At 59.8% G+C, this 27,716-nt stretch overlaps 3 protein-coding genes across 3 annotated transcripts in view; all 3 read left to right on the forward strand.

The window, feature by feature from the left end:
• Positions 1 to 3,891, forward strand: part of VOLCADRAFT_93165 (uncharacterized protein) — a gene marked incomplete at both ends in the record, with an annotated part of 9,575 nt that extends 5,684 nt beyond the window's left edge. The window contains 4 exons of the mRNA XM_002952442.1: positions 1,462 to 1,617; positions 2,271 to 2,405; positions 2,755 to 2,954; positions 3,807 to 3,891. Coding sequence (XP_002952488.1) covers positions 1,462 to 1,617; positions 2,271 to 2,405; positions 2,755 to 2,954; positions 3,807 to 3,891 — 576 coding nt within the window. The remainder of the gene's footprint in view (positions 1 to 1,461; positions 1,618 to 2,270; positions 2,406 to 2,754; positions 2,955 to 3,806) is intronic.
• A 3,094-nt stretch (positions 3,892 to 6,985) lies between these two features.
• Positions 6,986 to 7,324, forward strand: VOLCADRAFT_47984 (uncharacterized protein; the record flags this gene model as incomplete). The annotated part of the gene is made up of 1 exon (XM_002952443.1): positions 6,986 to 7,324. A coding segment is annotated over one exon (339 nt), but the record flags the coding sequence as incomplete, so codon positions are not given.
• A 3,899-nt stretch (positions 7,325 to 11,223) lies between these two features.
• Positions 11,224 to 27,480, forward strand: VOLCADRAFT_93166 (uncharacterized protein; the record flags this gene model as incomplete). The annotated part of the gene is made up of 19 exons (XM_002952444.1): positions 11,224 to 12,154; positions 12,632 to 12,694; positions 13,299 to 16,105; positions 16,196 to 16,450; positions 17,123 to 17,736; positions 18,386 to 18,392; positions 18,578 to 19,752; positions 20,285 to 20,354; positions 20,463 to 20,519; positions 21,082 to 21,264; positions 22,100 to 22,148; positions 22,573 to 22,640; positions 22,799 to 23,034; positions 23,647 to 23,995; positions 24,291 to 24,548; positions 24,757 to 24,854; positions 25,164 to 25,244; positions 25,829 to 25,925; positions 26,467 to 27,480. 19 exons carry the CDS (start codon positions 11,224 to 11,226, stop codon positions 27,478 to 27,480), a joined length of 8,412 nt encoding a protein of 2,803 aa, XP_002952490.1.
• Positions 27,481 to 27,716: the final 236 nt, after the last annotated feature.

Genomic DNA, 27,716 nt, shown 5'->3' on the forward strand with positions numbered 1-27,716 from the left:
GAGGGGGTAAAGAAGTTTAGATGCAGGGGCGGTAGGGGGCAGAGCGGAGATGTGACATCTGCAGGGCGGAGGTCTGGAGGGGTCTGGAGGCCGCCACGTGGTCAATGTATGTACGTACGTATGTATGTATGTATGTATGTATAGGTTGCGAGTATCTGACCGGGCCTGACACTGGCCAGGGGCTGCTGCCCAGCCCCAACGGAAAACCCGCCTAAGCTCTCTCCCGCGGACGGTATAGGGGCGCGAGGGCCCCCTGTCCTCTCGTAAGCATAGCCGAGAGCCGCAGGTCCGCTAGCTCCGCTCTCCTACCCCTGGGGTGGGGCTGGAGCCCGTCGGACGCGCGCACGTCTCACTAGTCAAGGCTCCATCACGCGAGTTTGCGCACTGAGCCTGAAACACGAAACAAGACTCCTCTCCATCCCCGGCCTGATCCGGCTCTTGGTGTGAAAAGGGTTCACTTCTAAGACAGAGGAGACTCAGAAACCCTGTACCTGCCCTACCCCTCCCTACTGCTGCACGAGGCCCTATTAGAAAGCTCGGTGTGTGTATGTGTTTGCGCGCGTACAAAGCTTTGGGTGGGAGGGAATGCCCCCGATGGTGGCCGTCCTTCCCGCTGGGTAGTGGGACACAAGGAACAGCCTAGATTGGCAACAACCGGGCAATGAAGTGCAACGAGGTAAGCGGCAAACACACCGGGTGGCAGCCATATAAGTGTGTGTGTGTGTGTGTTTTATGTGCTTTATGTATTTCAAAAGGGCTCCCGCCGCTCGCGCACATCTGGGTTCTACCGACCCGTGTTTGTGTCGCGTTTGACTTCTCTCCTCCTTCCCCCGGCTCCCTCTCTCCGCTCGCGAACGACCTGGTAAGCCGCGGGCAGGAGCCGTACCTGAGGGGGCAGAGGGCGGTACACAGAGGAGTAACTTTTGACCGAAGGAAGAGCCGAAGGAAGTCCAGCGAAGTGGCAGAAATCGCTGAGCGTTTTTGGAGTAAATGGTACCCTTGTCCTTGTATGTATGTATGTATGTTGTTACAGGGTGGTTAACTTCGCCAGCGGCCCCTTTCCCGGGCAGTCCCTGCTCTCCCCTGCTAGAGGGGCACCCTAATCCGTCACCTCATCCTACTTCCGAATGTATTCGTTGGGTTCAGCAACTCATCACCAGCATCCAACCAAATCTAGCGGATCAACGGCGCCTCAACTTAGTTCCTGGTCAGCTCGCAAGTTGATGTTATCACGTCCTACACCGTCCTTAAGATGGGGGGCCACCTCCCATTTCAACACCCCTCACACACCCGAGGAGTCGGCAGGCAAATTTGAACCCGGGTCGACCGGGTGCAGAAGTCAGGCCTTAACCTCTGCCAGCCGCCTGCCTATGTATGTACGTATGTATGTGTATGTATGTATGTATGTATGTATGTATATATGTGTATGTATGTATGTATGTGTTTCTCTATCCCCCCCAGGTGGCGGTGAGTCTGGCGGTGGCCGAGGCGGAGTTGTCCTTCGAGCACCGCGACCTGCACTGGGGCAATGTGCTGGTGCAGCCGGCGGGGGGCCGACCCGACTACTGCGGACCCGGCGGCTGGCTGGCTGCGAGGCTGCGGGGACGGAACCTGCGGGTGTGTGTGTGGGTGGGCGGTTGCCACCCGGGCTGTGCTGTGGCAGTGCCTGGAGTTCTGTGTCGAATATGTGTCCTTGAGGTGACCTTGGCTTCGTGTGTGACTTGTGAGTGGGTGTGTTTTTGGGGTGGGAGGGGAGAAACGCAGACCAGGAGCAGACAGAAGAATGGTTGCGGTTGTTGTTGTTGGTCGTGGTGTTGTGCCCGTACGCCCTTACAGACATACACCGTGACCTGCTCGCCTGCTGGGCTAATGTCCCCCAACCCTTCCTCACCCGTTTCTCCTTCTCCCCTCCCTTGCCATGTGTAATTCGTCGTGTGTATGCATGTATGTATGTATATATATACGTGTGCGTGTGTACATATGTATGTATGTATGTATGTATGTATGTATGTATGTATGTATCTCGCTTGATCCAACCATGTAATGCCACGTTTCTGGCCAGAAGTAAATGTTTAATTAAGCTGGTATGGCTATGGTGGTTAGAAATTGGATTACATCTGTAAAAGTGACGGATTTCATACCACCTAAAATTGGACCGATTTGTAACATATCCCGCATATTATACACAAAGGTGATCATTAAAGATTATATTTGCTAAAAAATAATGGATGTCAAAGTACATATGTGTATGTATGTGTGTTTTGGGTCAGGTGGCTTCCTGCGGTGTGGCCACCACCATCATCGACTTCACCAACAGCCGCCTGGAGGCGCGGGACGGGCTGCTGGTGTTCTGCGACCTCAGCCGCGACCCGGCTGTGTTTGAGGGGACAAAGGGCGATGTGCAGGTGGTGTGGGGGGATACCGGGGGAATATGGGCGGCTGCGTGACGGGTTATCTGTGTAACAGAACCAGCGGGGGAGAAGGGGTGTGTGAGGAAATCCCAACTAAATAGCAAATAGCCCGGGCAGCTCGCTAACCCGCCTCCCTCATTTTTTATCTTCTGATAGCGCTTCCTCCATTACAGGTTCAGCATTATCAATTGGCGATGGAGGGACCGCGCAATAGGGTTGATGATAAGTTGTAATAAATGGGCTATAATTGTTACTGTATGAATTTTTAGGCGTTTTTATAGCAGTGATTTATCCTTTACCCCACCCCACCCCCGAACCGCCGTCCGTCCGTCGTCCGCCGCAGTTTGACACGTACCGCTGCATGCGGGACTTCGTGGAGGACGACTGGTCCTCCAGCTGCCCCGCCACGAACTGCCTCTGGCTGGCTTACCTTGCGGATGTGCTGTGTAAGAAGTTCGGAGGTGGAGGAGGTGGCGGGGGGCCCAAGGGGGGCAAGGGCTTTCGGCTCACAGCTGGGCAGAAGCGACAGCTCCAAGAGTTCAGGTGCGCAGTGCGCTCTTTCTGTGTCCTCTGCCCCCTGCGTCGCCTGCGAAGCTAGGGCGCAATCCTATAGGCACCGTATCCGTATCTGTTGTAGCGCGTTAGAGCGTTACAGAACTTGTAATCGCTGTGTGATTAAGACACGACTTGATAAGACTGATCTACGAACAGTCTACGAATATCTTGGAGTTTAGGAGTGTTTCCTAACCAAGGAATGACACGCACTTGAGATACCTACAGACACATCGGTTCGAGCAACCATTGTAGCTCTGAAGAGAATCGTACGGTAGAAGTCGTTGCGGCCTCCTAAGCAACGAGTATTTATACTCGGGAGGAAACCTACGGGGTTAGATATCTCACGATACACCAGTGAGAGAGATTCTAGAAGCCTACGCTTCTAATGCTCCTTACTTAGAAACGAGCCCAGACCTTGACGGAGCGAATCCGTCCTGTAACCTGTCGGCTCTCGCCGCTATTACGCGCTATCAGCATCCCTCTTCGCATCCGCATCTTGATGACCGTTCGGAGTTTGGCGTATGGCCACCACGCACAAGACTTGCCGCAATATAAACCCTAAGTAAGCAGCACCACGTCAGTTAGGTTGTTTTTCTGCGGGTGTGCGTGCATCAGGACGTCCTCTGAGAGCATCCTTCGACAGGAAGATATCGTAGGTTGTGAAGATTTTAAGGCCGTGTTCGTTAAGGCCGTGTTCGTCCAACCTTTAAGATCTCAATTACGGGGCAGTGTTGTGGTGATGATGCACTCGACCTGTTCGGGGTCCGCTGTAACAAACCGCTAACTGAGTGGTTGCGTGGTATCGCTTTCCCTTCCACGCGTCCCGCTTGCCTCAAACAGGAAGCGTGCAGTACAGTACAACAGCTGCGGCGATATCATGTGGGACGAGCTATTCAAAGGCCAGCTACAGACTGATGACGACTGACGCCGCCGTCGGCCGACGGCGGTGGCGGCGACGGCCGCCGCGGCATGCAACGATGGCTTATGAAAGGAGAGCGCCGTACATCCGTTCTTGCCGCCGTACCTCTATGAGGTGATGATGATGATGCCCTTGCAGCATCCGGATACGGGGCGGTGGCCTTGAGCGGCATGATGACGTCATGTGTTATGACCTGATGAGTCCTCCCCTGGGGTTCCCTGGAGCTTCACGGTGTCCGTGTACGAATGGGGTGGACCCGGGAGAATTGAGGGTCGGTTGCGGGCTGACGCATTTATGTGTATGAGGCTTTGGGGTGCCTCGCGCCCGGCAGCGGCTATTGCCCTCAACCCAGGCTTTCCCTCAACCCAGGCTGGTGCGCTGGAAGGGTTCCTCGCATACCTTGCTTTCTCCAAAGCGCACAGCGGGTAGTAAGGATTACTTGAGGGAGAGAGAAGGGGGGGGGGAAAGGAGTGTGTGTGTGTGTGTGAGGGAGAGAGAGAGGGAGAGACTGTGCATGTATGTACATGCCATCCCATGACGTGGCCTGGGGGGTTTCCGTCCTCAGGGCGGTAACCTGCACGGCCTCGTCACCGCAGGAGATAGCGCGTGTGGCTAGTGGTGACAGCATCGGTTCAGGCAGCGCAATCTACTAAACAGTGCAGGTCAAGGCTGCATGGAGTGCATACGCTCTCTCGGCAAGGCGTGGACAGACCCCTTGCTTTCAAGTACACGTATCTACGCCGAAGTAAACGTCGGGTCAGGGGGTCTGGCCGGGCATTGGGAGTTAGGTTCGTAGGGGTTGGGTCGCTGCGTCGTGCAACATGGAGGGGCGCAACGGTCCCATGTTGCACATGGCGGGACCGTTGCGCCCCTCGAGCGGCCACGAGGTAAGGGCCGATTATTTGCTGGCGGCGATGGATGCGATGGGGGTGTAGCCCTTCTGGGGGTTGACTGACTCGGTTCAGCGGAAGGATGGAAGGGAGAAGGCATCCTTGTGCCTGAGGCCTGTGGAAAAGGTGGCGTGCAAGGCCAGGGAGTTGAACGGTAGTGTCGTTTGCTGGTACCGTCCTGCCTTCTTGCCTTCGCCGGTATGGATGCCTACACCGAAGCAAGACACGTATGGTGCTGTGGCTCCTGAAACGCACGACGTTGACAATGACATGTTTAGATGCGATGAAGCGGACCCGACCATGCAATCCAAACACTCCGCTCCCAAGCACGGGCGCGAGTGCCCACCTCTGTAAGAGGCACCAAGCCAAGGTGAAGACCGTACCGCGGCCTGCTGGGCACCGCAAAGCAACCAGAGAGGCACTCCCCTTAACTCCCCACTTCTAAGGAGAGAGATCCTAATAAGCTCAGCCCGGGAAAGGGGCCCTAAGGAGTATACACATACACAGGTAAGGTCACAGAGGGGACGGAGCTACCCACCACGGGCACCCTGCTGCTAGCCATCCACCACCAAGACCTCCACCGCGCGGAATAATGGCCCCAGGGCTCTCGAAGGCTTTGGGAGGGCACGTGACAGGGTGATGGATTACCTCGAGCTGACAAGCCAAGAAAGAATTTCCGACGCCAAAGCAACTGCATACCACGATAAACAGGGGGGGCGGACGTGTACCCAACCGCCCAACTCAAGTACTTACTCCGCTGTACTGGTGTCAGACGCGACTGGCCCAGCACACACAAGTCGGTCTCCCACAGCCCGCGGTACTGTGTCCCGTCCCCGGCGTGGGGCAGCCCCAGGGTTGCGGAGGCGTGGAGCTGACCCCATGACTCAAGGACGCTCGATGGATCACTCTTTCATGAGGACCTGTCCCCGCTCACTCCCAGGCAGCAAGTCGCTCTCATTCCTGGCGCCATGAACCTGCGTGCTGTCTCCAGGGCGAGTGTAGTTGCCAAGGCTATTACGTTTGCCATACCACTTGTGCAGCATATCAGGCGGCTCAGCTAGCTGTTGCAGCTGACGGGTGATGGGGCGGTCCACCCGCACCCATGCGCTACTTCAGGACTCATGAAGTGTGTTGTCGTGGTACTGCAATGAGTCTCGTGCTTTGCATTGTTAATCCAGGTAACAAGAAACTATCATTCATTCAGAATTCAGATAGTGCCGTGCGAGCACCGTGCATGTACCCTGCAGGGACCCCCGCGTATCCATAAGACGGGCCGCTCTTGGTTACTTGCTGCTGCTGGGCTGCTGTCATGTCTTTTGGTGATGATGGTTTCGCGGTGCGGTTGTGACACAAAAACAAGTAAGAAATGGTGAGCGGCAAGGGGATGGATGGAAATGGATGGAGAGTTGACTGCGCACTGTGTGACTGCTGTACACAAGGGCTCGGGATCCGAAGTGTTGATTTGATTTCACAAGTGTTTCAGTAATTTCATCGTAGGACGGCCCCCGCTGGTTACAACTCACACATTTTAAGCGGACGAGGGAGAATGAAGATGACCTCCCGCGTACCCGCATCAATACCAATACAACGTCCATGGCCCCCCCGGCTTTTACGGACACACCCGCACTTGTGTGCGGAACTTGTAACTTGTAACATTAGTGACGGAAATCGGTGACGAGAAACATCTCGACTCGTGTTGTCGTACAAGCAGCAGTTCACTAGGGCTCTTCACCCCTGAGGTCGAAAACCTTGGAAAGGCAAAGGAGTCGCTGGTCCCGTACGGAAGACGTTTCTCATGAAAGGTCCGGAGGGCAGGGGGCCCCGATCCGTTGGGAGCCAGGATGCGTGGGGGCTTGTGTTCCCACATACCCCAATACACGCCTAGATTCAACAATACTGTGCTCCCTGTCTCCCATGAACTGGTTCTTAGGTGTTATGAGCTATTGTCTGAGCTACTAGTGGCCGTATATGCCGAGGAGGGCGACAGGGACTGGCAGCTGTCCATGGCCGTTTTACCACAGGCGAGACAAACAGCTGAAACAAGAAGCCACGTGCTGGCGCCTTGCCAGGAACACCACCACGCACTGCCGCCGGCACGTACAAAAAATCACCAATGGTCCCGCACAGCTGCAACAACGCAAGGATGTGACAAGAGGCAGCCCCGCGAACAAGGACGGACTGAACACGAGAACACTGAGGCTGGCGCGGCAACATGTTGCAACACTGAGGCTGGCGCGGCAACATGTTGCAACACTGAGGCTGGCGCGGCAACATGTTGCAACACTGAGGCTGGCGCGGCAACATGTTGCAACACTGAGGCTGGCGCGGCAACATGTTGCAACACTGAGGCTGGCGCGGCAACATGTTGCAACACTGAGGCTGGCGCGGCAACATGTTGCAACACTGAGGCTGGCGCGGCAACATGTTGCAACACTGAGGCTGGCGCGGCAACATGTTGCAACACTGAGGCTGGCGCGGCAACATGTTGCAACACTGAGGCTGGCGCGGCAACATGTTGCAACACTGAGGCTGGCGCGGCAACATGTTGCCCGAGAAAGCAAAGGACAGCCCAACGACAAAGCAGCATCAGCCGCTAAGGACAGCACAACAGCACAAGGGAGAGGAGAGGCCTGGTGCTGCCCTTAGAACCTGAATGCCCCAAAACAACTGAATGACATCAGGCCCGATCCTTTAGAAAGCCGCGGCGAGCTGGATTTGAGGAGCCTGAAAGTCGGAGGAATGGGGAGCAGGAGGGATTGGGAAGGAGGGACCGGGGGGAGGTTCAGGAGGGGGGAAGTTAGCGAATGACAAGGCGGAAAGCTGTACTGAGTGAAGACAGAATAACTTCATCGTCAGAGCAGAAGCTTATACAGTGATCGTCACTTCGATCTGGGTCATACGAGAATCGCACGGAACCTGCCTTGTGGCTCCGATCCGCTCCGTCGCATCTAAGCCAAAACCAAAGCCTTGCTTTGATGGTAGAGCGGAATGGGTGGGATTCCGAGTTATTTCCCTTATAGATATCTTAAATGTGAGGATTTCGTTTTCTCATTTTGGAGGCAGGTTTTGGGGATTCAATGCAAAATGGTAAAAGACCCACCATCGCTTTGAATCTTTTTCACGGGCTTCAACTGGAGTTGGGGTGCGACGGCGAACATACATTTATTCATACTTACCTGGCCCGCTTCTCGAGGTGGTCATCATGGCCTCGGTTGTATGATTGGTCTTCACCTTTGCACTTCGTGAGGGCCTCTCGTAGTCGGCCCTTCGGGTGTCCGGCAGGGCTAAATTTTTTTCAGGCTGAGGATTCGCGCACTGCGCGACCTCGGCTCCCATCAAGAATTGTAACCATGTCGTCTGCTACGTAAAGACCCTGCAATGTATAGGTCACCCCCAAGTTTAACATATACCGTGGAAGACATGCTGAAACAGAAGCGTCTGCTTGCTCCGATACTGCGGAGGCATTATACTAACACGTGAAAGTGATCCACAATCAGAAAGAAGTAGTATTGCTTAACCATGCAGGGTTTAGCGCTTTTTTGCGTCTCTGCCTTTTTGCGATTTACCTGCCTGCACCAGACCAAGCTGCAAATTGTTATGGGCACCCTTATGATCATCATAAGGGTAATGTTTTCAGAAGGTGTCACTCGGCAAGGTGACCAAGATGTCGGGCGCCTATCTGCATCATGGAAATCGCTGTCACCGAACTGTTGTTGCCTCAGTTTGCGCTTGCTGGTAAACAAAATAGGATGAATATTAAGTGCTTCATTTTCCAATTGGATAAATCCAAGATACTGTTTTAGTCGCGTCACCACCGGCTGATGTTCGCTTACATCCATCGATCAGCCATAGCATCAGGGCTTACCGCTACCTTTGGGCGACGATAGAGACCTAAGGCGACGCTTAACTTAACGACATGTCGATTATATCTGCATGGGCGGAAACGAGGGAGGCAATTTCCACACGGCGCAAATAAAGCGCCTATCCTGTCCTGCATTTCCTGCACATAGGCGCTCACAACGCACGCACTTTTGCTTCAGACAGCGGTTCGGCATACGTGCGGCATGCATATTCACCTAGCTGAAAACGTCTGCTGCTGCAGGCGGAACAGTTAGGTATGAACCTTTACGCTCTGGGGAAACATGTCGGTGCTGATTCCCTCCCCCATGAGACTTTGTGCATCATTGTTGGGGGGAAAACGAGGCGCTGGGCAGTTGGCTCTTTCAATTGCAAAAGGCGAATCGGTCAAGGCATTCACCGCCCCAGGCATATGTCTTGCGGCTCAGAGCCCTCAGTCCCAACAAAACTGCCCAAGAGTTTGGGGTATTATCCATGCCGCAATACGCAAATTGGTATCCCACCTAGCTAGATGGTGGGAACCAATGACGCAAAGCATGGGCTTGCAACAGGTATAACGCTTGCAATCAGGGGGAAGAAGTATACTTGCAATACCCCTTGTTTACGTCGCAGCATGGCTACTCGTATATCACCCAGTATTATCTGGCCCTGATAACAAAAGGAGGGCCGAAGTCAAGCCGCCGTTAAGTTTGCCAAGGTCACCAACAACCAACAAAACGACCAACTGACTCGGGCCCAGTCGCTCATATATAGACGTTGCTCACGGTTGTGTCTCGCGTGCTTGCAACGTTTGGCGACGTGCACCCCCCAAAGGAATATTCCATAACCCGCACCGTACTTCGTTACCCCAAAAACACACCTACAAACCGTAACAGGAGAAACCACGTCTTTTCACCTTAATACATTGCGAGAATACCAATGCTGCGCCTGCCAACACCACAATCCAAAACAGGTTACTGCTAAAACTCGCAGCAGCTTTCAGTTCGCTTTCACTTCGCTTTCACTTCTTGCCGAACAGACCGCCTAGCAGGCCCGACAGCGGGTTGCCGCCACCGGACTTGGGCGCCTCCTCCTCCTCCTCCTCCACCACTACCACCTGCACACGCAACCGCTATCGGACTCAGTCCCGCTATCGTTAAGGAGGTATTGGAGCAGCAATTACAATCACCCAGTTATCACCGTTACCTTGTCACTGGCTCTCGTGCCGACGGGCCCTTACCTCCTCACGTGCGGCTCGCTTCGGTGCTGGGGGCGGCGGAGCGGAGCGCTGCTCAGCCTGTGCCGACCGGCCGCCCTGCTTGGCCTCCTTGCGGCCGAACGTCTGCATCAGGCGTTCACGCTGCAATGGACACGGCACAGCAACCACACGGTATGAGAGAAGGGACTGTGAAGAAGAGCAGTGTAACTGAGTTATCAAGAAGGATGCCATGTCCATCTCATGCACTGTATATTACGAGGCCCCAGGAGTACAGGGAGAGATGGTTTAACAAAAGATGGCTGCGTTTGGATGTTCCGCAAAACGCCTGGTAGTCATTGCACCTGCCTTGGTATTCGGTAAGTACAATCCTAGACCTGGCCCCGCGCCATTTCCACGCCACAACGGTGCCCGTACCTTGGCGCGCCGCTCAGCAAGCAACTCCTGCTGCGCTTGCCATTGCGCCTCCTTTTTGCGCTCCGCGTCCTCCTTACTGCAGCAGGGGGCACAGCCGTGTCTTAGCGCAGGGAGTTGAGTGGACGCGAGGAATGCTCTTCGGAAGTTCCGCCGTGGCGATGAGTGAGCAATTTTCCATTCAGATCTCCCGCAACTTTAGAGATGAATGACGTTGTGCCACAAACGTAGGCTGGCGAAAGGCATCGCATCCTGTGGCTAGCCAAGCCGGGAGATATTAGGTTTGCTTGCGTGGCACCTTTCGACGAGACCGAATATGTCTTTCCCCACCCCGGTAATTACAAGTCGCCTTATTTTCTCCAGAGCTCCCAGATCACTTACTTGCCACCGAAGAGAGCACGAACGCTCACGGCTTTGCGGCTAGAGCGGGCAACCGCTGGCCTGCATATGCACGATCACTCAGATGATCAGTAGCTAAAGCTGTAGAATACGAACTCGGCACTCGCCATCTTGCCTGTTGGCGCAGGTGCCAAGAGAGACCCTGGACGCAAGCATGCTCGGTGTCGGTAGACGTCGGACCAAGAGGGAGTGCGGAGAGATAAGATATGCTGCAATAGTGCTGTAATGTACAAAATAATCGAGTATGCAGGTCTGATATGGACTGTGTGTGGAATGCCAAATGTTTATGAATTTGGGAGGAGTACGGCAAACATTGGTCAAAGTGTCGGGCCAGCGCAAGCACCTGCACACCGTGATGACTGCAGCAACTAATGCATCATTCAGGTATACTTATGACAGATTGTAGGCCTGATCTTGTTTTGTTGGACACTTGACCAGCGGTCACTGCCACATTTTTTTCCGCATTTGGACATCGACTTACCCAATTTGTATCGGATGTACTCTATTTCTTATGCATCAGCCAGTTCCAGTATTGACTTATCTGCCGCAGCAGCTTTTGCCTAAGGGGGGTTCTACTCAAACATGAAGGGTCTAGGCGAGGGTTACCATCAGACGGTTAGCGTTTACCCAAGAGCCGAGCATACATATCGAGCACGAATAAGTCGAAAAGATGTCGGCGGGACCACGTTCCAGGCGGCTTACACCCCTATCGACACTGACCCAGGCCCACCAGCTCGCGGCGGCCCGCCTGGAAGACTGAGCGAGTTCCCCGGTCTCCAAAGCGACAGTGGCTATACTATCATTCCAATTGACTCAAAAATATCAGGCCAGCAGGCGTGGGCAGCACAGCCAGCGCCCAGCAAACAGCCGGCCTATAGTGGCCCCCTTGAGGACGCGCTCTCCATTGCAAGGACAAATGCTGTAAAGGATAGCAAGGCCCCCACGAAGCCGAAACATGCAGGCCTGGACGCCGTGCAGATGAGCCTGCAGGACATGCTGGCAGCTGCCGCACGCATCCACAACGAGCTCTTAGCCTCGTCCACGACAAACCGGGCGCCTGTAGCCACAGATGCCGCTGGCCCTGCTGCTGCCGCTACCACCTCAGCTGCAGGACATGCGCCAGCAGCCTCAAGGTCAATCGGTGCCTCAGACCCAGCCTCCGCCTTCGCCGGCACTGCGCCAATTCCCAACACCGCCCCAGCTTCTGATGGAAGCGGTGTTCCCCAGCCTCATCCCTTGGCACCAGCCCAATACTCCCCACCTGCACCCCAGCCCCGTGGGCCCTTGGAGGCCCTTCGGGATGAGTTGTTCGGCAGCCTCACCATGCCTTCTCCCCGGGCCCTTGGAAGGCCCCCAACACCCCAGCCCACTGGCTTTCCCGCCGCACCACCCGCCAGCCCGGCTGCTGCGCCGGTATCCACCCCGCCGCCACGTATGGCCCGGGGACCCCCTGATGGCTTGGATACAGCGAATGCAAGTCCCACTCCAAGTACGTTGCGCGCGATGGAGACAGGTACGCCGTCACAGCTGCAGGGCCAGGGCCCCTTGAGGGCTAGAAGTGGGGACACTGGCCTCAGCGCCAAGAGCCGTAGTAGAAGGGCCTTGCTCCACCAGCAGGGTTATGGCCAATGCGGCGCCAAAGGTGGCGGGCTTGTTATGCTCTAATCGGATGACTGCGCTCACTTACCTGCGCACCTGCACGGATGGGAAGCGTGGACAGGGCTTGCCATCGGGCGCAGCAGGTCGGATATGGCACCTGGGGAGCCGTGGATGTGATGCTCGACAGCTCGGCATGTCACAGTTAGGGAACAGGCGAAGGCGGAGGCTTACCGCGGGGAGGGGTTGCGATGGTGTGGTAACCCCACATCCGTCAGCCGTCTCTGCCTGTTAATTACTGCCGTTGTCGTGGCTGCGTTGCACGCCTGCGCTATCGGTTCGCACCGGCAACCTGATAACCCTGCTTCTCCCTCCGACTGCCGCAACCCAGCAGCAGCACTGGCGCTGCAGGAGGAGACGTCTACTCTGACAGCTCAGGCAGGGTACAGCTACGCAGGTGCGGGCATGAACGCGCAAAAGGGGCTCGAGGTATTCGGGGAAGGAGGTTCGTCGAGAAAGACAGCGCGCATCATCATCATCATCATCATCATCCCACGTACGCGGGACTGGCGCTCCCGTAGCGAATGTGGTGAAAGCAACTCCCGGAAGGAAAGTCGTATCTGCTGCTGCACATCTGTAACGACATGAGGAAAAGGGTGCAGGCATTCCCACTGGCAACCAAGGTCTGAGCATTCGCTCCGGCTCACAGCTCACCGTATTAATACAGCATATAGGTATTCATTCCTACGCGCACCGACCATGCCCTTGCAATTACTTTATTCCTGTATGTTTTCCGCACTCATTGTTACCTATGCTGCCGTGTCTGAGAGGATGGGAAACCAACCTGCAGCGCGAATGAAAAGTGACAGCCTTATCCAAGCAGGGGGAGAGCTGCGAGCAAGTGCACACATACGCACAACGCGCGTCTGCTTCTCCCCTTGGCCGGCCGTTCGCCTTGTTATTCTCCTCGCGGCTCGGCCACCGCACCTATCAACACACGTGGACACAACACGCATCTTGCCATGCCGTGCCTGGGCCGCCCCGTTCAACCACCGATGCAGACCTGTCCTCCATCTACTCTATCCCTGACTCCGCCCTGAACGCCACGGCGCGCACGCCCATGTCCTTCACCACCGCCGCGGTTTCGGAGCTGGACACCCCTAGCAGCGTGCGCAGCCGGGACGACGAATACAAGTACGACAAGTCGTTCGTGAGCCCCAAGAGCAGCGAACGGGATCCCAGCACTGCCCGGGCTAGCGGCGGCCGGTCCGGGCGCAGCAGCCAGCTCATCTACGAGCGCATCGCGTCCGGCTACGATGATTACGTGTCCCCCGCTTCGTGGATGTCCCTTCGGGAGCAGCACAGGAGCTCCCATGTGAAGGTGACGTCGACGTCCTGTCCCGGCCTTGGTGGCCCCGAGTCGGTGTCCTCGACCCCGACGGGTCCCTCCGGTTGGGCTAGCGGCGGCGGTGGTGGCGGCGGCGGCTTGATTGACCTGCTTGCCAGCGCGTCTGCAGTAGCAGTGGCGGAGGTGTTGTCGATGCCGCCGCCGGCGTCCCAGGCGTCGTTAGCACCGTCTAAATCCTCCATGCCGTACATGCCGAGCGAGACGGACAGCAGCGTCCGCACGGGCAGTGCCTGGAGCGAGTACGTTCCCCATGGGAACCGGGGCCAACTGCAACAACATCATACGCAGCAGCAGCAGCAGTGGCAGCAGCAGCAGCGGCAGCCCGACCATGCTTCACGGCAGCAGCAGCAGCAAAAGCAGTCGCAGCAGCAGCAGCAGCCCGCCGGTGGCCCACTTGACGTCCGCAGCGGCCGGGCCGGCAGCACCGCGTCCAGCGGTCCACACAACGGCTTCAGCAGCTTTGCGTTCTCCGCAGGGCCTGACAGCGGCCGCGGCCGAGACCGGGTCACCGGCAGTGATCACCTATGCCGTACGCTCTCTTTCGGTGTGCCTTCTGGCACTCTCAGCAGGAGCGGATCAAGGGGCGGCTCCTGCAAAGGCGACGGAGGCAGCCTCAGTGGCGACAGCGGCAGCAGTTCTGCCGGCACCGCCGCCGCGCCGGCCGGCGGTGAACTCACTGAGCCTGAATCCTCCGTGGCCGTGTCTCAATCAACAACAGCAACAGCAGCAACGGCGGACCGAAATGCATGTAGCATCCCCGGGGCACCCTACGGTGGTGGCGGAGGTAGGCGGTATGCGAATGCCACCTTCACAAACCCGCTTTATTCACAGGGGTCCACTGAGAGTGGTGCTGCAGGCGGTGGCTGCGGTGGCAGCACCAGCAGCAGCAAGAGCGGCTACAACAGACCTCCGGAAAACCGAGCTGTCAGCAGCGGCGGTGCCGCGGCCACACCGCCGCCGACGGCGTGCGGTGGCGCATCCATAGCGACGACAGAGGCAGAGGAGGAAGGGGAAGAAGGGCATGAGAGGGTTGTGGGAGGGCAGGAGCACGGGGCGGAGGGTGGGCAGGGTAGAGCCGAGACGTACAATGAGTATACATTTTCAGCAGCGATGGCAAGGACCACCGTGCCGCACGGGCCTCACACGGCGCTGGGGCCCAACCACCGGCAGCGGCCCGGCCATGTCGCACGGCTCTTCTCCAGTCCCGAAATAGTGGACGAGATGGCGGCGGATGCCTTAGAGGCCGCTGCCGCCGCTGGTGCTGACCCCGAAGGGACGGTGCCCGCTTCCTCGGCTATCAGTCTGGCCGACAAAGGAGGCATCCATCCCATCGTCCTCGCCCGTCCGCCGTCAATGGCCACCGCCCTGGCACCGGTCTCACCGCTGCCGGGTGTCAGTGGCGTCGGCACTTTTGCGGTACGGCCTCTGGCGGCGGCGGCGGCTCCAGGTGCCGGAGTGTCGGCGGTGGCGCTGGATGCGGTTCCGGAGCAAGACCGCGGTGAGCTCGTTCGCAGCTGGGCTGACATGCGTGCCGACTTTGGCGCAAGGCCGCAAGGCTCTGGTAGTCATGGAGGCACGCCCTCGGTCGCGGCATTGACGCCGGAGCCGTCGCGTGACGATGGCGGTCCTGTGTCGGCGTTGCCGCCATTTGGCGGCGGCGGCGGCGGGGAGGCGGCAGGGCAAGAGGCGCTCCTCGTCTCCTCTGCAACCCGGGCGTCCGCGCCCGGCGACCCCGCCGGCGGTGCCACTCCTGCTACTGCCAGCGCTGCTACCGCAACTACTGCTGAAGCATCCGCATGTTGCCACAAGGCCATCAGCCAAGAGGGCGGCGCTTCGGCGGGCGAAGAGACCCATCAGGAAGAACACCCTCACCAGCAGCAGCAAGAAGGACAGCAACAACAAGAGCAACAACAAGAACAACAACAACAGCCCGCCGCTGGCGATAATGACGGCAGTGCCGGTACTGGCATTCCCACCGTGGCCACGCTCGACACCGGTTGGCATTACGAGCTGGCGGATCCGCTGGATCAGCTCCTGTCAGTGCTGGCGGGACGTGGCGCACGCAGTGACGCCCATGCGCAGCGGCTGCTGAGTGACACGTTGCGCAGCGCCGTCTTTGACGCCGTGTCACAGCCACGACCCAACTCCGCGCCGGTGTTGTTCTCCCTGGACGGCATTGCCAGGAGCATGCCGCTGCCGCTGGCACCCGCTCCGGACTCCGCCACCGCCGGCAGCGCCGCCGCCGCTGCTGTTACCGCTGCCACACGATTCCAGGGCGAGGGAGAGCAGGGTCCCGGCGCTGGCCTTACCGGCGGCGGTGAAAGCGCCGGAAGTGACGGGGAGTTGCTGCAGGCGGTGCAACGGGTAGCAGAGCTGAAGGCGGCGCGGATGTCGGGGTACAGCGGCAGTGGCGCCGCCGTCGCCGCCACCGCTGCCGCGTTGGCTGCAGCGACGTCGACGGTGGGGGCGCAGAGCCGTGTCCCTTCGGGCTCTTTCCTGTCTGAGCAACCCCTCCCCCATCTGCAACCACACTTGCCTCTCAACCTGCAGCCCCACACATCACAGCACCAGCCGCAGCTACAGGCCCAGCCAGCGCCGCAGCCAACACCCCAGTCCGCACCATCGGCCCAACCTCCTCTCCCTCGGCAACAGCCACCTCAGCAGCATCTGGCAGCTGCGGGTTCGGGCGGTGGCGTGCAGCCCACGAGCAGCGTGGTGGGAGCAGCGATGCTGCCTTCTGGACAGGTTTCGGGGCTGCTGCAGTCGATTAGCCCTTCCGCGAGCATGGGATCCCTGGATTCCGAGGTGAGTGGACTTATGGTGCGATTCGGCTCTGTTGTCAGGGAACACGGGGAAGGTAGAGGACCTGGATGGAACCTTCCTCGTGGCGGCGCTAGGCACAGACCCTTCTGAGCGATGGCACCTTTGGCGATGGCGGAGTGGTTGAGGAGGTTGCGGAAACCCGAGGCTGGCGAAGGATGGAATCAGCAAGGGTGCAAGCAGCAAAGAATCAGCTGCCGAAGGGTGGGAGCTGGTAGAATTTGCGAAGCAGGCATTACGCATCGGTAGGCGCCGGTGCGTCTAATAATGCACCGCTGCATCGCTGGATGCGTTCCATCCTGGAGGCTGCTTGGTGTTGATTAAGTCAATTGCGCTTCTTTATGGACACCAACCAACCAGCAAGCTTTCTGCACCTCGCATGCTCTTGCAACGAAACCGGCCGTTAACTTAAGGATAAAAATAGAAGTGAGCGCGGTCACGGGACCGAGCCACGGGACGGCCTCCCGGTTCGTCTCGGCTGATCGCTGCTTCGTCGGCTGGTCGTTGCCTCCCTCGTCCGTTCGGGGCGCACCGTTCCGCCACCGCCGCCTCCCCTCACCCTTTCGCTCGTTTCCTGTGTTTTCTGTGCCTCTCTCTTCCATTTCTGATTCCTACCCCAGTGCCAAACACCCCTCTGGTCATGTCCCACATCTGCAGGTTGCAGTGGAGCGACTCAAGGCCAAGATGCGTGCCTATCTCATGCAAAACACAGAGGCTGCAGTTGCTGCTGTCGCTGCTGCCAATGCTGGCCTGGCCAGCGGCAGCAGCAAGGAACTGGAGTCCTCATCGGGTGGGTCCGCGATATCAGTTCTGCTGTCAGCATCCAAGGCACACCCAGCCAACATGCAGCAACAACTTCAGGGATCGGCAACACAAGAGGCGGCGGCGGTCCTCCCGGGGGGCAGTGACGGCAGCGCTGCCGCTGCCGCCGCGGGGCCGGCGCCAGCGGACCTCCCTGCTTTGCATGTTGCCGCCTTGGACTCACTGCTACAGCAGGCGACACGGCACCTGCAGGCAGCCAGTGACCCCAGCGCCTCCACCTCGGGCACTGCACAACCGTCGTTGTCAGCGCTAGAGGAGATTCTCCGTCAGCTGCGGGAGCTTACCCGCAGAAGCAGCGGCAGCAACGGCGGCGTTTCGGCAGTGGTGCCGGCAGCGCCACCGCCACGATCGCCGCCGCGGCCGTCGGCCGCAGTCCCTGCTGCAGCGGCCAACAGCGACGGGGGCCCCGACGCGACGTTTGGCGTCACAGCCGATGGGATGCGGTCGAGGTCGGTGCATTTCAGCGCCGGTGGTGTGGACAACGGCGGTGGCGGCAACGGCGGTGGCGGCAACTGCGGCGATGGAGGTGGTCGCAATGGTGGTGGTGGCGGTGGCAGCGTCTGCGCCAGCGCCAGCGGCGGTGTAGCCAGCGGTACCAGCGCCTGCAGCAATGGTCACAGCGAAGATTGGAGTGCTGCAGGCCGCCGGATGCCATCATCTGTGGGCAGCGCACCGCTTTGGGTGCGTGGCGAAGGGGCCACGGGTTGTAAGCGTGGTTTCGTAAACGGCGTGGGGTGTATGGGTGGATGGTTCTTGAGTGGTGGTCATGCGACGTGGTGCGGATCTTTGAGTGACGCAGGGGGTGTGGCACACGTGGGTGGCGTAGCAGCATAGGAATACCTGCGCCGCCGAACCACCAGGACCCCCAACCCAGCCCAGTGGCGAGCCCGCACGTTGTACGTTGCATGCGGTTTCTGACAGCACGCCGTTTTGGGAGGGGGGCCCCAGCAATTGACGGAAAGCCGTCACGTCGCCGCCGCCCTCTGGGTCAACCCCTCCGGCCCCATCTCTACCCAAGACTCGACAGTCATCGGACCTTTCTTACATCGCACCTTTCCACGTCATGGCCTCTCACTTCTCTTGGCCTCTCCCCTCCAGGGGCCCGGTATACTTGGCATGCCCGTTTTTGGACCCCGCACTTCCTGTCACTGCTCTCCTCTTTCCCTCTTATGGTTAGGGTTTCCACTACACACACACATACACACACGGCTCGCCTTGGCTGCTCGTATATGAGTCTTACCTTCGTCGGCGGTTTTTTCCTTGGTAATCTTCCGCGTCCCTGTTCACCAGGTGAGCTCTACAGTAACGGGCTCCACGGCGCAAGCCCCCTCCCGAGTCTCGCGGGCAGTCAGCAGCCCCTCGCGTCTGGGTGTAGAGCCAGCAGCTGCCCCACGCGCCTTCTCCACGGCAGCAGCCGGTGGCGGCGACGCAGCGGCAGCTGCCATTGCAAACGGCAGTTCACGAGCCGCTGACGGTGTTGCCACCCATGCGCCAGTGCCATCCGTCGTGTGGGGGCCACCGCTGTTCACCCAGCCTCAGCAGCCCGCCAGCTACCGACATCCTCCCTCGGGGCCCGCCGCCGGCCCACACACATCCTACCCGGCGCCGTACCAGGCGCCGCCTCCGTACTTGCGTGATGACCCGGCAGCGCATGGCGATAAGCGCGCCGCGGTGCCGGCGGCAGAGGGGCAGCGGCGGCAGGGCGCAGTGCAGGATGCAGCGCTCCGCCGGAGCTATCAGGGTTTGCAGTCGGGCGCGCATCCGTACCCCGTCTTCTCCTCCTTTGACGCTGCGCAGGGAACAGCTGGCGCTGGCGCCCGCGGCTCAGCACCGCAAGCTGGCGGCCCCTCCTACTTGGAGCTCGCGGCCCAGGCGGCAAAGCTGCGAGAGCAGCTGGCTGCCGCGGCCCGCCAGTCGCCGCCGCAGCAGCAGCCACAACACCAGCCACCGCAGCAGCAGCAACGGCGGCACACCTTCGCAGGCACACAACCCGCCCAGCAAGGCATCAGCCATCACCAGCAGCAGCAAAATGAGACCTTGCAAAACAGGGCCGTGTATCATCACCCGGCCCAACCAGACACCCGAGCGGCCACAGCCGCGGCCGGTTTGGCCGCGTCAGCGGACTGGCAGTCGTCTCTGCAGTCCAAGCTCCTGCCGTACGAAGCCATACGGACGCGCACTTCCCTTATTGACGCTTCCTCAACGTTTGCAGTGGCGCCGGCCGCGGCCAGCAACGGCGGCGGCGGCCCTGCAGAACAGATGAGGCCCAGGAATGCCGCCGCGGCGGCAGCACGCCAGTCGCAGCCCCGGTCGCGACCTCAATCACCCGCAGGGTTCCGACCTGGGGCGCGTACAAATGGTGGCAGGGCAGGCGGTCCAGCTGGAGCATCTGCGCCAGCAACTCCACGCAACGGGGACATGCCGGCACGCAGCGCCCTTGCAGCGGCGGCGCCGCCACAACAGCAGTACGGCGCTGCCGCTGGCAACCCCTCCATGTCTAAGAGCCCACCGGCGGGACGCAGCGGCAGCATTCTCGATAGGGCAGCAGCGTACGGCGGCGGTGGTGGTGGTGGCAGTGTAGGCGGTGCTGCTGCGGCGGCTGCCCATGGCAACGGTGGCGGTGGCGGTGGCGGTGGAGGCCGCAGCGGCAGCTCACCGCAGCGAGCGCGGTCGGTCTCACCAGTGACCTCAGAGCCCATCATCATCTCGCGTCCGTTTGCGTGGCAGGTAATGCGGGGCCCGGCTCCACCTGCAGCTCCCGCATCAACCCGGTCCAGGCGGAATGGCGGATGCGGATAGGCGGAACATGCTGCCTTCCCAGGTCATTCGCTGTTCAAGTCATGCCGGCTCGCGCCCGCCAGGTTGCTCCTGCCTTGAGTCCCCGGCTTACGCCCTTCAGGCGTCTCAGCTAGGATTGGGGCATGCAACTTGGCCACGTGTAGAGGGGTCTCGAGAGCTTTCCTGGCTTGTTCGCCTTTGCTACCCTGTCCTCCCTAGCCGGCCCAGCACCAAGATGGGAGATCCCGCTTTCCTGCCGAACAAGCCTTTCCTTTTCTCTTTCGGGTTGGTTGGTTAGCACTCTTAACTACCCATGTGATTATAACCGGTCCCCCTTCCTGCCCCTCACGTGGGCTTCACCCTCGCGTGCGTCCCCTGCTATACTCCGCAACTCCAGGAGCGGGAGACGCGGCAATGGCTGGACGACATGGGCCTTACGGTTACACCAGCGGAGGTAAGGCCCTCCTAATTTGTACTTTCAAGAAGCTTCACCTTGATATGGAAAAAAAGCAGTATTTGTTGCGTTTACAGTCTCACACAATTGAAAGGTAAGGTAGTAAACGACTTTGATGGTGTATCGCAGTCGCTCTTTCTACACATGCTCGCAAGTACCTTCTCGGTACCCTCTACCCCACCTCCATAAAGTCCCATCCCGTTGGGTCTTTCTTTCATTCCTCTCTCCGCCGCCGCCTGTTCCAATCCAGCACCATGTCGGTCTGCCCGCCGCGCCGTTTTCCGTTTTCCGATCCCAGCTCTATGTTCTGAGCTACGTAGGTTTCAACCAGCCTGTCTCCTTCTCCTCCTCCTCCTCTTCCTCCGGGCCTCCGAGTCCTGCCCCATTAACAACTCTCTGTCAGGGCCCCCCGCCACCAACTTCCATCTTGGTCTGCTTTGAGTTGACCGTCTTTTTCTATATAACCCACTTGAATCCTCATGTGCAATTCACTTCTATCAGCCCTAGCCTCTTTCCGTGTGGCACGTCTTTGGCTCTGTGCACTGCACCGCGCCACCTTCAGGAGTCCCTGCCCCTGCTGGACAATCCGCTCCGAAACGGGTTGCTGCTGGCGGCATTGGCGGCCTGTCTGGCCGGGTCCCCCCTGCCTGCCGGTGTGGTGACGGACCCGCCTCGAGACGTGCGCTCGGCCCGCACCAACATCCTGTGTGCACTGGACCACTTGGGGCTGCTGGCGGCGCCGTGGGTGGGTGCGGGGGGGAAGAGGGCGGGGCCAAGGAAAAGACAACCGGGGGACGGACCGATGTTTGGTCATTTGGGCGCCCTGGTTTAAGGAATGGTTGTGATTGAAACATGGCTCAACCTGCACAACCAGCAACAGACGTCCAGGGTGAAGGGGAGGGCCGTATGATTGAGAGGCACACATGCGTCCCCTGTTGTGAACCAGCGCGGACTGCGGACACGACTACCCTGGAGGCGAAGGGGGGGAACCACGTAGAACGAGGAACATAGCAGACTTTATCGCTGTTGGGGTGGGTCAAGAGTGGGCAACATAGATCTAAGAACGGGGAGTAACCTAGTTAGGTAAGTGGTTTCGTATTTCATATGCATGCAGAATATTTCGCGACGTAGAAACCCTGCCTCCCTCCCTGCCTCCCTGTGTCCGAAGAATGGTGATAATTCGCTCTTTCTGAATTTTTAAAAAGTCTACTCTCCCTTATCGCACGGCCACGTACCGTACCGGTATGTTGCAGGCACCCCCTCCCGATGCTGAGCGACGCGCCAGGGCGCAGGCGGCGACAGTGGCAGACGTGGGACCTGCTGCTGCCGGCGGCTGCGGCGGCGGTAGCAGCAGCAGCAACATCAGTGCGGGCGGTGGCGGTGGCGGTGGCGGTGGGGTCTGCTCGCGGTTCCCCAGTCCAGGAGGCAATGCTGCCACCGGGCCCACCACAGGTGCAATACTCCCATACCGGCCTCCTGTGTCGCTGTGTGCGCTCCCTGCCCTTCCTTAACCGCTCCGCCTTTTTTCATCACTTCCCGGTTCGCCTGTCCATCTGTTCATCTGTCCTCCGTCCATCCAGGCGTCCATCAACTGGTCCGCTGGCTCCCTTCCCTCCTTGCGTCTCAGAGGTTGACGCACCTGTCATTGGGCAGAGGGCCGCCCTCAACCAGTCCGCCTGCCTACCTTTCTGACCCTGACCTTTTCGTCCCGCTCATTTACGGCCTCTGACCTATCGCTCCGTCCCGCCGCTACCGCGAACTCCTTACCTGTCGGCATTCGGCCCATGACGTCCTGTGCGCCGCTTGCACGTGTGACCTCTGTGCGGCGCATTGCCAAGGGGAGCCGCTCCTTGGAAAGGAAACCTAGGGGACATGGAACGGGAAGTGGCTCATGTCCATGCGGCTCTATTACCTTCCCTGCTCTTTGAACGAGTCCCAGCAAGACCGACTCCTCCTATGCAACGCACGGCTGCTGCTCACATAGCACACACCGCCACAACGGCAACGGCCCTAACTGACCAACAACCGACCCAATCATCAACCGTTGCTGCAGGCTCATCAGGGATCATCGCCATCAAAGCACTCGGCAGCGCCGGCCGTGGGTACGCCCTACGGCTCAAGGTACGGCAATGTACACAGTGCGGCGCGCGAAACTTTAGCAAAATGCAAAGTCCCCGTTCCGCAACACCGATTCACCCACGGCTGTAACAGCCGAGCCCGTTTTTCTTTTTTCCTAGTCCTAACCCATGAAAACTGCACCCACCCACACACCTACACAGGAACGCCAGCTGAGGGCGGGCTTGGGTCTGATAGCGGAGGTGGAGTCCATCTTGGCTGGCTCTGCGGACAGCATCTGGGGGCTGCTCAACTTCATACGACTGGCCCATGCGCCGTCGCAGTACCAGCAGCAGCTGCGAGGGAGCGTGGGAGGCTGGATGGGAGCCGGGATTGCGGCGGGGCCGGGGCAGAGACGTTGGGGAACCTTGGCTGGGGTGGGCGAGGAGCTCGCACGGAGGTGAGTGAGCGGGGGGAGAGAGAGAAGAGGAACCCGTGCAGCCGTTGGGGCCCTGGCCGCGGCGTGCGGCAGCGCCGGCCGTGGCTGCACTTAAGGAGATTGGAGATGCGTGCTGTAACGCAGAGGTTGCGATACCTTGTTTTCGTGCTCGGAAGGCCGGAACAAGAGGGCTGTCTATCAGCGAACGTACCTTTCCAAGTACCGGAAGGAGCATTGTCGACTTTGCCGTCTTATCGTCTTATTATCTTCTGCCCTGACGCGGATAGTTTTTGCTCCTTCTAGCCTCTTGAACGTTGGTAGCTTGGTAACCGCGCCCAGCTAGCGCGATTCGCCCTCACTCTCCCTCCCATTCCCTCCCTTCCTCCCTTCCTCTCACACTCCTTCACGCCGTCGCCGCACTGCCGCCCCCCGCACCGTTTACTGTATGCTTACCGCGCTACCTCCCCCGCGCCGCGATTTCACGGCTCGATGTATAATTCTCCTCTTAATCCCGCTTGCATGTCCGCGACATAACTTCTGCCGCCTGGCCCCAGTCCCAGTCCGGGCTCAAGTCCTGACATACCTCCCATACAATACACGTGATGACGCTCCCAAGGCTCTCTGCCGCCGCAGGACATTTGACGTTCGGGGCGGCGCTGGCCCCGATGGAGTGCTTGGGCTTGGACCGGCGCCGGTGCCGGTGCCGGCCATGGCAGCGGCCGCGGCAGCGGCAGAGACGGCAGCGACGGCAGGACCTACTGCCGCAGCCGGCAACGGCCCGCCGACGAGCAGAAGTGGCAGGGCCAGCCCCGGCCGCCCTGGCAGAGGTGGTGGGGGCGGCCCCGCCGGGGAGGATGGCTTTAGTCAGCCGGCGGAGTCGCGGTCGGAGCCGTCGCCTAGCCCGCTGCGCGGCGGCGGCAAGGTGACCCTGGCAGTCGGCGGGCGCGGCCGGGTGGCTGGCGGCCCGGTCGCAGACCCGCGGGTCAGTCAGTCAGTCAGTCAGTCAGTCAGTCAGTCAGGACAAGACACGATGCATGTCCGTATTGAGTACTAGGGAGGAAAACGCCGGCTGCACTCAAACGGGGAGGATTGGAGTTGGAAAATATAGCTAGCGGAGTTATGAACGCTTGGTAAACCGATAGCCTAAAAGTACCAATGTCACGGCCTGTCATTCCCGCTTTCCTGCTATCCTCGCTTTGGTCTTTGCCGTACTGACTCTGATCTGGCCTGTGGCGGAGCATCCAAATGCGTATGGCCGTTATGGCGCCGTTCCGCAGGGATCCATTTTCATGACGACAGGGCCGACGGCTGGGATGCAGCCCGCCAGCCACGGGCACGCCGCGGCGGCGCTGGCGTCAGCCGCTTCCAGCGCCTCCACCGGCGGCGTCGCGGCGGAGAACGGCCTGCTGTACCGGCCACTATGGCCGACGATAACATCGCTGCCGTACAGTCCGTCGGAGGTGGCTACCCTTGAGTCTTCGTTGCTTCAGTGGCTGATGGAGGCCGGGGCGATCAGTCGCCGGGAGGCTGCGCAGGTGCGAGGGAGGCCAATGGTGGGAGGGTGGGAATAGCTTTGCCTGGGAATGCTGTGGAAAAGCAGTTGTCCTGCGTCCGCATGTCCTTTCCGCTAACCACCTCCCAAACGCCTCCACGCCCCTGATTACTGCCCCCATTCCCGACCCCCTCCGAAACCACCATCACGTTCCCGCCTTCCTCTCCCCCTCCCCTCCTCCCCCCCCTCAGGGCTTCCCCGCGCTGCTCCCCATGTTCGAGGACGGCACCTTCATTTGCTGGCTGGTGTCCAATCTGAGTGGCAGACCCATTGTTGGGGCTCACCGCAGGTGGGGAAGAGCGATAGGGCCACGAGGGGGCTGACGTTATGAAATGTGATGGTCCGGGGTTCCGGGGCTTCTGGAACCTCTATGGGCCGTCTGTGGTGTGCTCAGGATCGCCCTCCCAACGCCAGCCACACAGCCATTCGCCCGCATCCGCTGGGGCCCTTTCGTGCCTGGGTCTTGTTTAGGCTTTGTCTTGTTTAGGCGTGTCAGTGTCGGATTTGTTGTTTTATCTCATCATTACTCCAGGATGCCCCAACCATTAATGCTCACACGTCCAGGCGCCAACCCATCCCGGCCTCCCTCCCCCTGCAGACCTCTAACTGAGGCTGCTCGACGCACCAACTGGTTCAAGGCCATTGAGGCGCTGAGGAAGCTACCCGGCATGTCCAGGAGGTGACCCGGGCGGGACGGAGCGGGGGGGGCATATCCGGGATACTGAAAGGGGAAAGGGGGATGGGGGTGAAGGCGAGCGGCCCCGGAGCTGACCCGAGCGTGGGGGGAAGCATGGAGGCAGCCTGGGTGTTGAGTGGAGGTGGTGTGCGTATGTGCCTGATGTAGCTGGATCCGGGTCAAGGGCAGACGCTGGAGGCGGGGGCCAAGGGGAGGAAGGGAAAGGAAAGGGGTAACCTTCTCAGTCGTTCGGATCTCTAAGCGATCTTTTGCATGCGCACGTGTGTGCATGTGTGTTTTTGTATGGGTAGTATGCTCCCGTCGGCAGGCAGGCAGGCAGCGCCCTCCCTGGGCCTACTCGCCATCATGTATACTAGGTCGCTCCTCCAGTCCTCTTTCCAACTCACCTCCGGCATTTACCATCTCATTTGCCCGTCTCATGGAACCGCTCCCGCCCTCCCTGGTTGCCTGTCTATCGGGCCGCCTTATCCTTGTTCACCTCTGCCTTCACATCCTTTCGTCGATTACTCTCGTCTTTTTTCTTTAACACCTTCCCTCCCTCCTGTCTCCTCCCTCTGCTGCCCCAGGTTCCTGGTGTACGAGGAAGCGCTCATGCACTGTGAGCGGCCCCTGCTGACCGGGCTGTTGGAGGACCTGCACCGCCTCGCGGGCGGTATGCCGCCGGTGAGGTGAAGTGGGGAAGGGGTTTAGGGTTTTAGGATAGAGACGTGGGGTGAGGGCTAGGGAAGGAAGGAGGGGAGGTGGACGGAACGGTGAGGAGAAAGGGGGGAGAGGGGGAGGGGGTTTTGAGAGGACGCCGAGGCGGTGGCGGCAGCTAGGAAGGACGCCGGTAGCGGGAAGTGGGCTGTGTCGAGGTGTCTGTTTGCGGGGGTGAACTGCGAACTGCGGGTGGAAGAGGGGACATGCAGCTCCGGAACACCGTGCTCGGGTGCGACTGGGCTTTGGTACGGGGCCGTTTGGGAGTGGAGGTTTCCGAGCCGGGTGGCTGCGGACTAGGTGGCGGAAAGCGGGAACCCAACACAGCTTTCGGGGTATGAGTGCTCCTGGTAGCAAGGACAGGAGGAAGGGCTGTGCTGTAGCCGCAGTCGGGGCAGCTGCTGACCGCTACCGCAACCTTTTTCCGCAACCTTTGCTGACAGAGGCAATCTCCCACGCGAGAGCTATCTGCACCTCCCCTCTTCTTCCTCCCTTTCCTTCCGCTCAGGCACCCAGCAAGATCCTGCCCGACGCCAAACCATACCTGCCGTACGTGGTTCCGGAGCCCGTGGTGCGCACACTGCCGCCCGACCGCATCGCAATAAACCGTGGCTCGCCCGTCGCCTCGCCGCTGTGCACTCCCACACCGGGCCGGACCTCAAACAATAAGGCCCCCTCCAACCTAGGTCCCCAGGGCGCCGCGAGGTCCCGTAAGAGTACACCCTCGCCCTCACCGCGGGCCGTCACGCCAAGCCGCCACTGGTCCACAGGTAGCGGCGGTTCCGCCACCGCCGCGCCGCACCAGCAGCACCCGCTTTTCCAGAAGGCCGTGCCGCCACCTCCTTGCAACAACTCCGGCTTGCCTCCGGGACAGTTCAATAAGAATGCGAACGGCAGTCCTGGCGATGTGTTCACGAGCCCTGCTGCTGCTGCTGCTGCTGCTGCTGCTGACAGTGACAATGACGGCGGCGCCGGCGGTGTGAACAGCGCTAGGGAGGGCAGTAATGGCAGTCCCGGACGCGAGCGGCGGCCACGCAACGTAGCCACTGCCACCGCTGCTGCTGCTGTTGCTGCTGCTGCTGCCGGCGTGCGGCGCGCGGCGGCAGTCAACAGCGCCTCCGCCGGCGGCGCCGGCCGCGGCCTCATCACCGATGTCATGGTAACCCCGACCAAGGTGCTGCCGGCGGCGGCGTTGGCAGCGGCGATACAAGTTTCAGAGCAGCAGCAGCAGATGCAGCAGCAGGGGCGGCGGCGGACGGGGCCCGCTATCACCGCTGTCGACCTACTCCACGCTTCGTTCCCGGTTGTGTGGGCCAACGGGCTGACGAACGTACGGCAGTCTCTCCCGGGACACCCCCCTGGGCAGCAGCAGCAGCAGCAGCAGCACGATCGCCTCCGACATCACCAGTACCTGGTGGCGAACCTGCGAGGCAGTCGCTCGATGGGCGGGGCCCTGGAGTCTTTCTCATCCTCGTCCCCCGCCGTCTCGCCACGGCTGCGGCTGGTGCCATCCGCGTTGTAGCTTGTACTGCTTTTCGGAGTGCCACGTGCGCTGTTTATCTCCCTGTCGGCGTCTGCATGTGCGTGTCTGCGCGGCAGGAGAGGCAGTTTGTGTGCGTATGTGGGGCATGTTACCTGATAGGCCCTGATGCTGCGGTGTGCGTGTGCGTGTGCGTGTGCATGGGTGTGGGTGTGGGTGTTTTAAGGATTTGAGCCACGTGGGGTGTGTGGGGTGTGGGGAGGGGGTTATGTGGGGTG

This window comes from Volvox carteri (genome assembly GCF_000143455.1).
Source record: "Volvox carteri f. nagariensis unplaced genomic scaffold VOLCAscaffold_30, whole genome shotgun sequence".
Taxonomy (NCBI): domain Eukaryota; kingdom Viridiplantae; phylum Chlorophyta; class Chlorophyceae; order Chlamydomonadales; family Volvocaceae; genus Volvox; species Volvox carteri.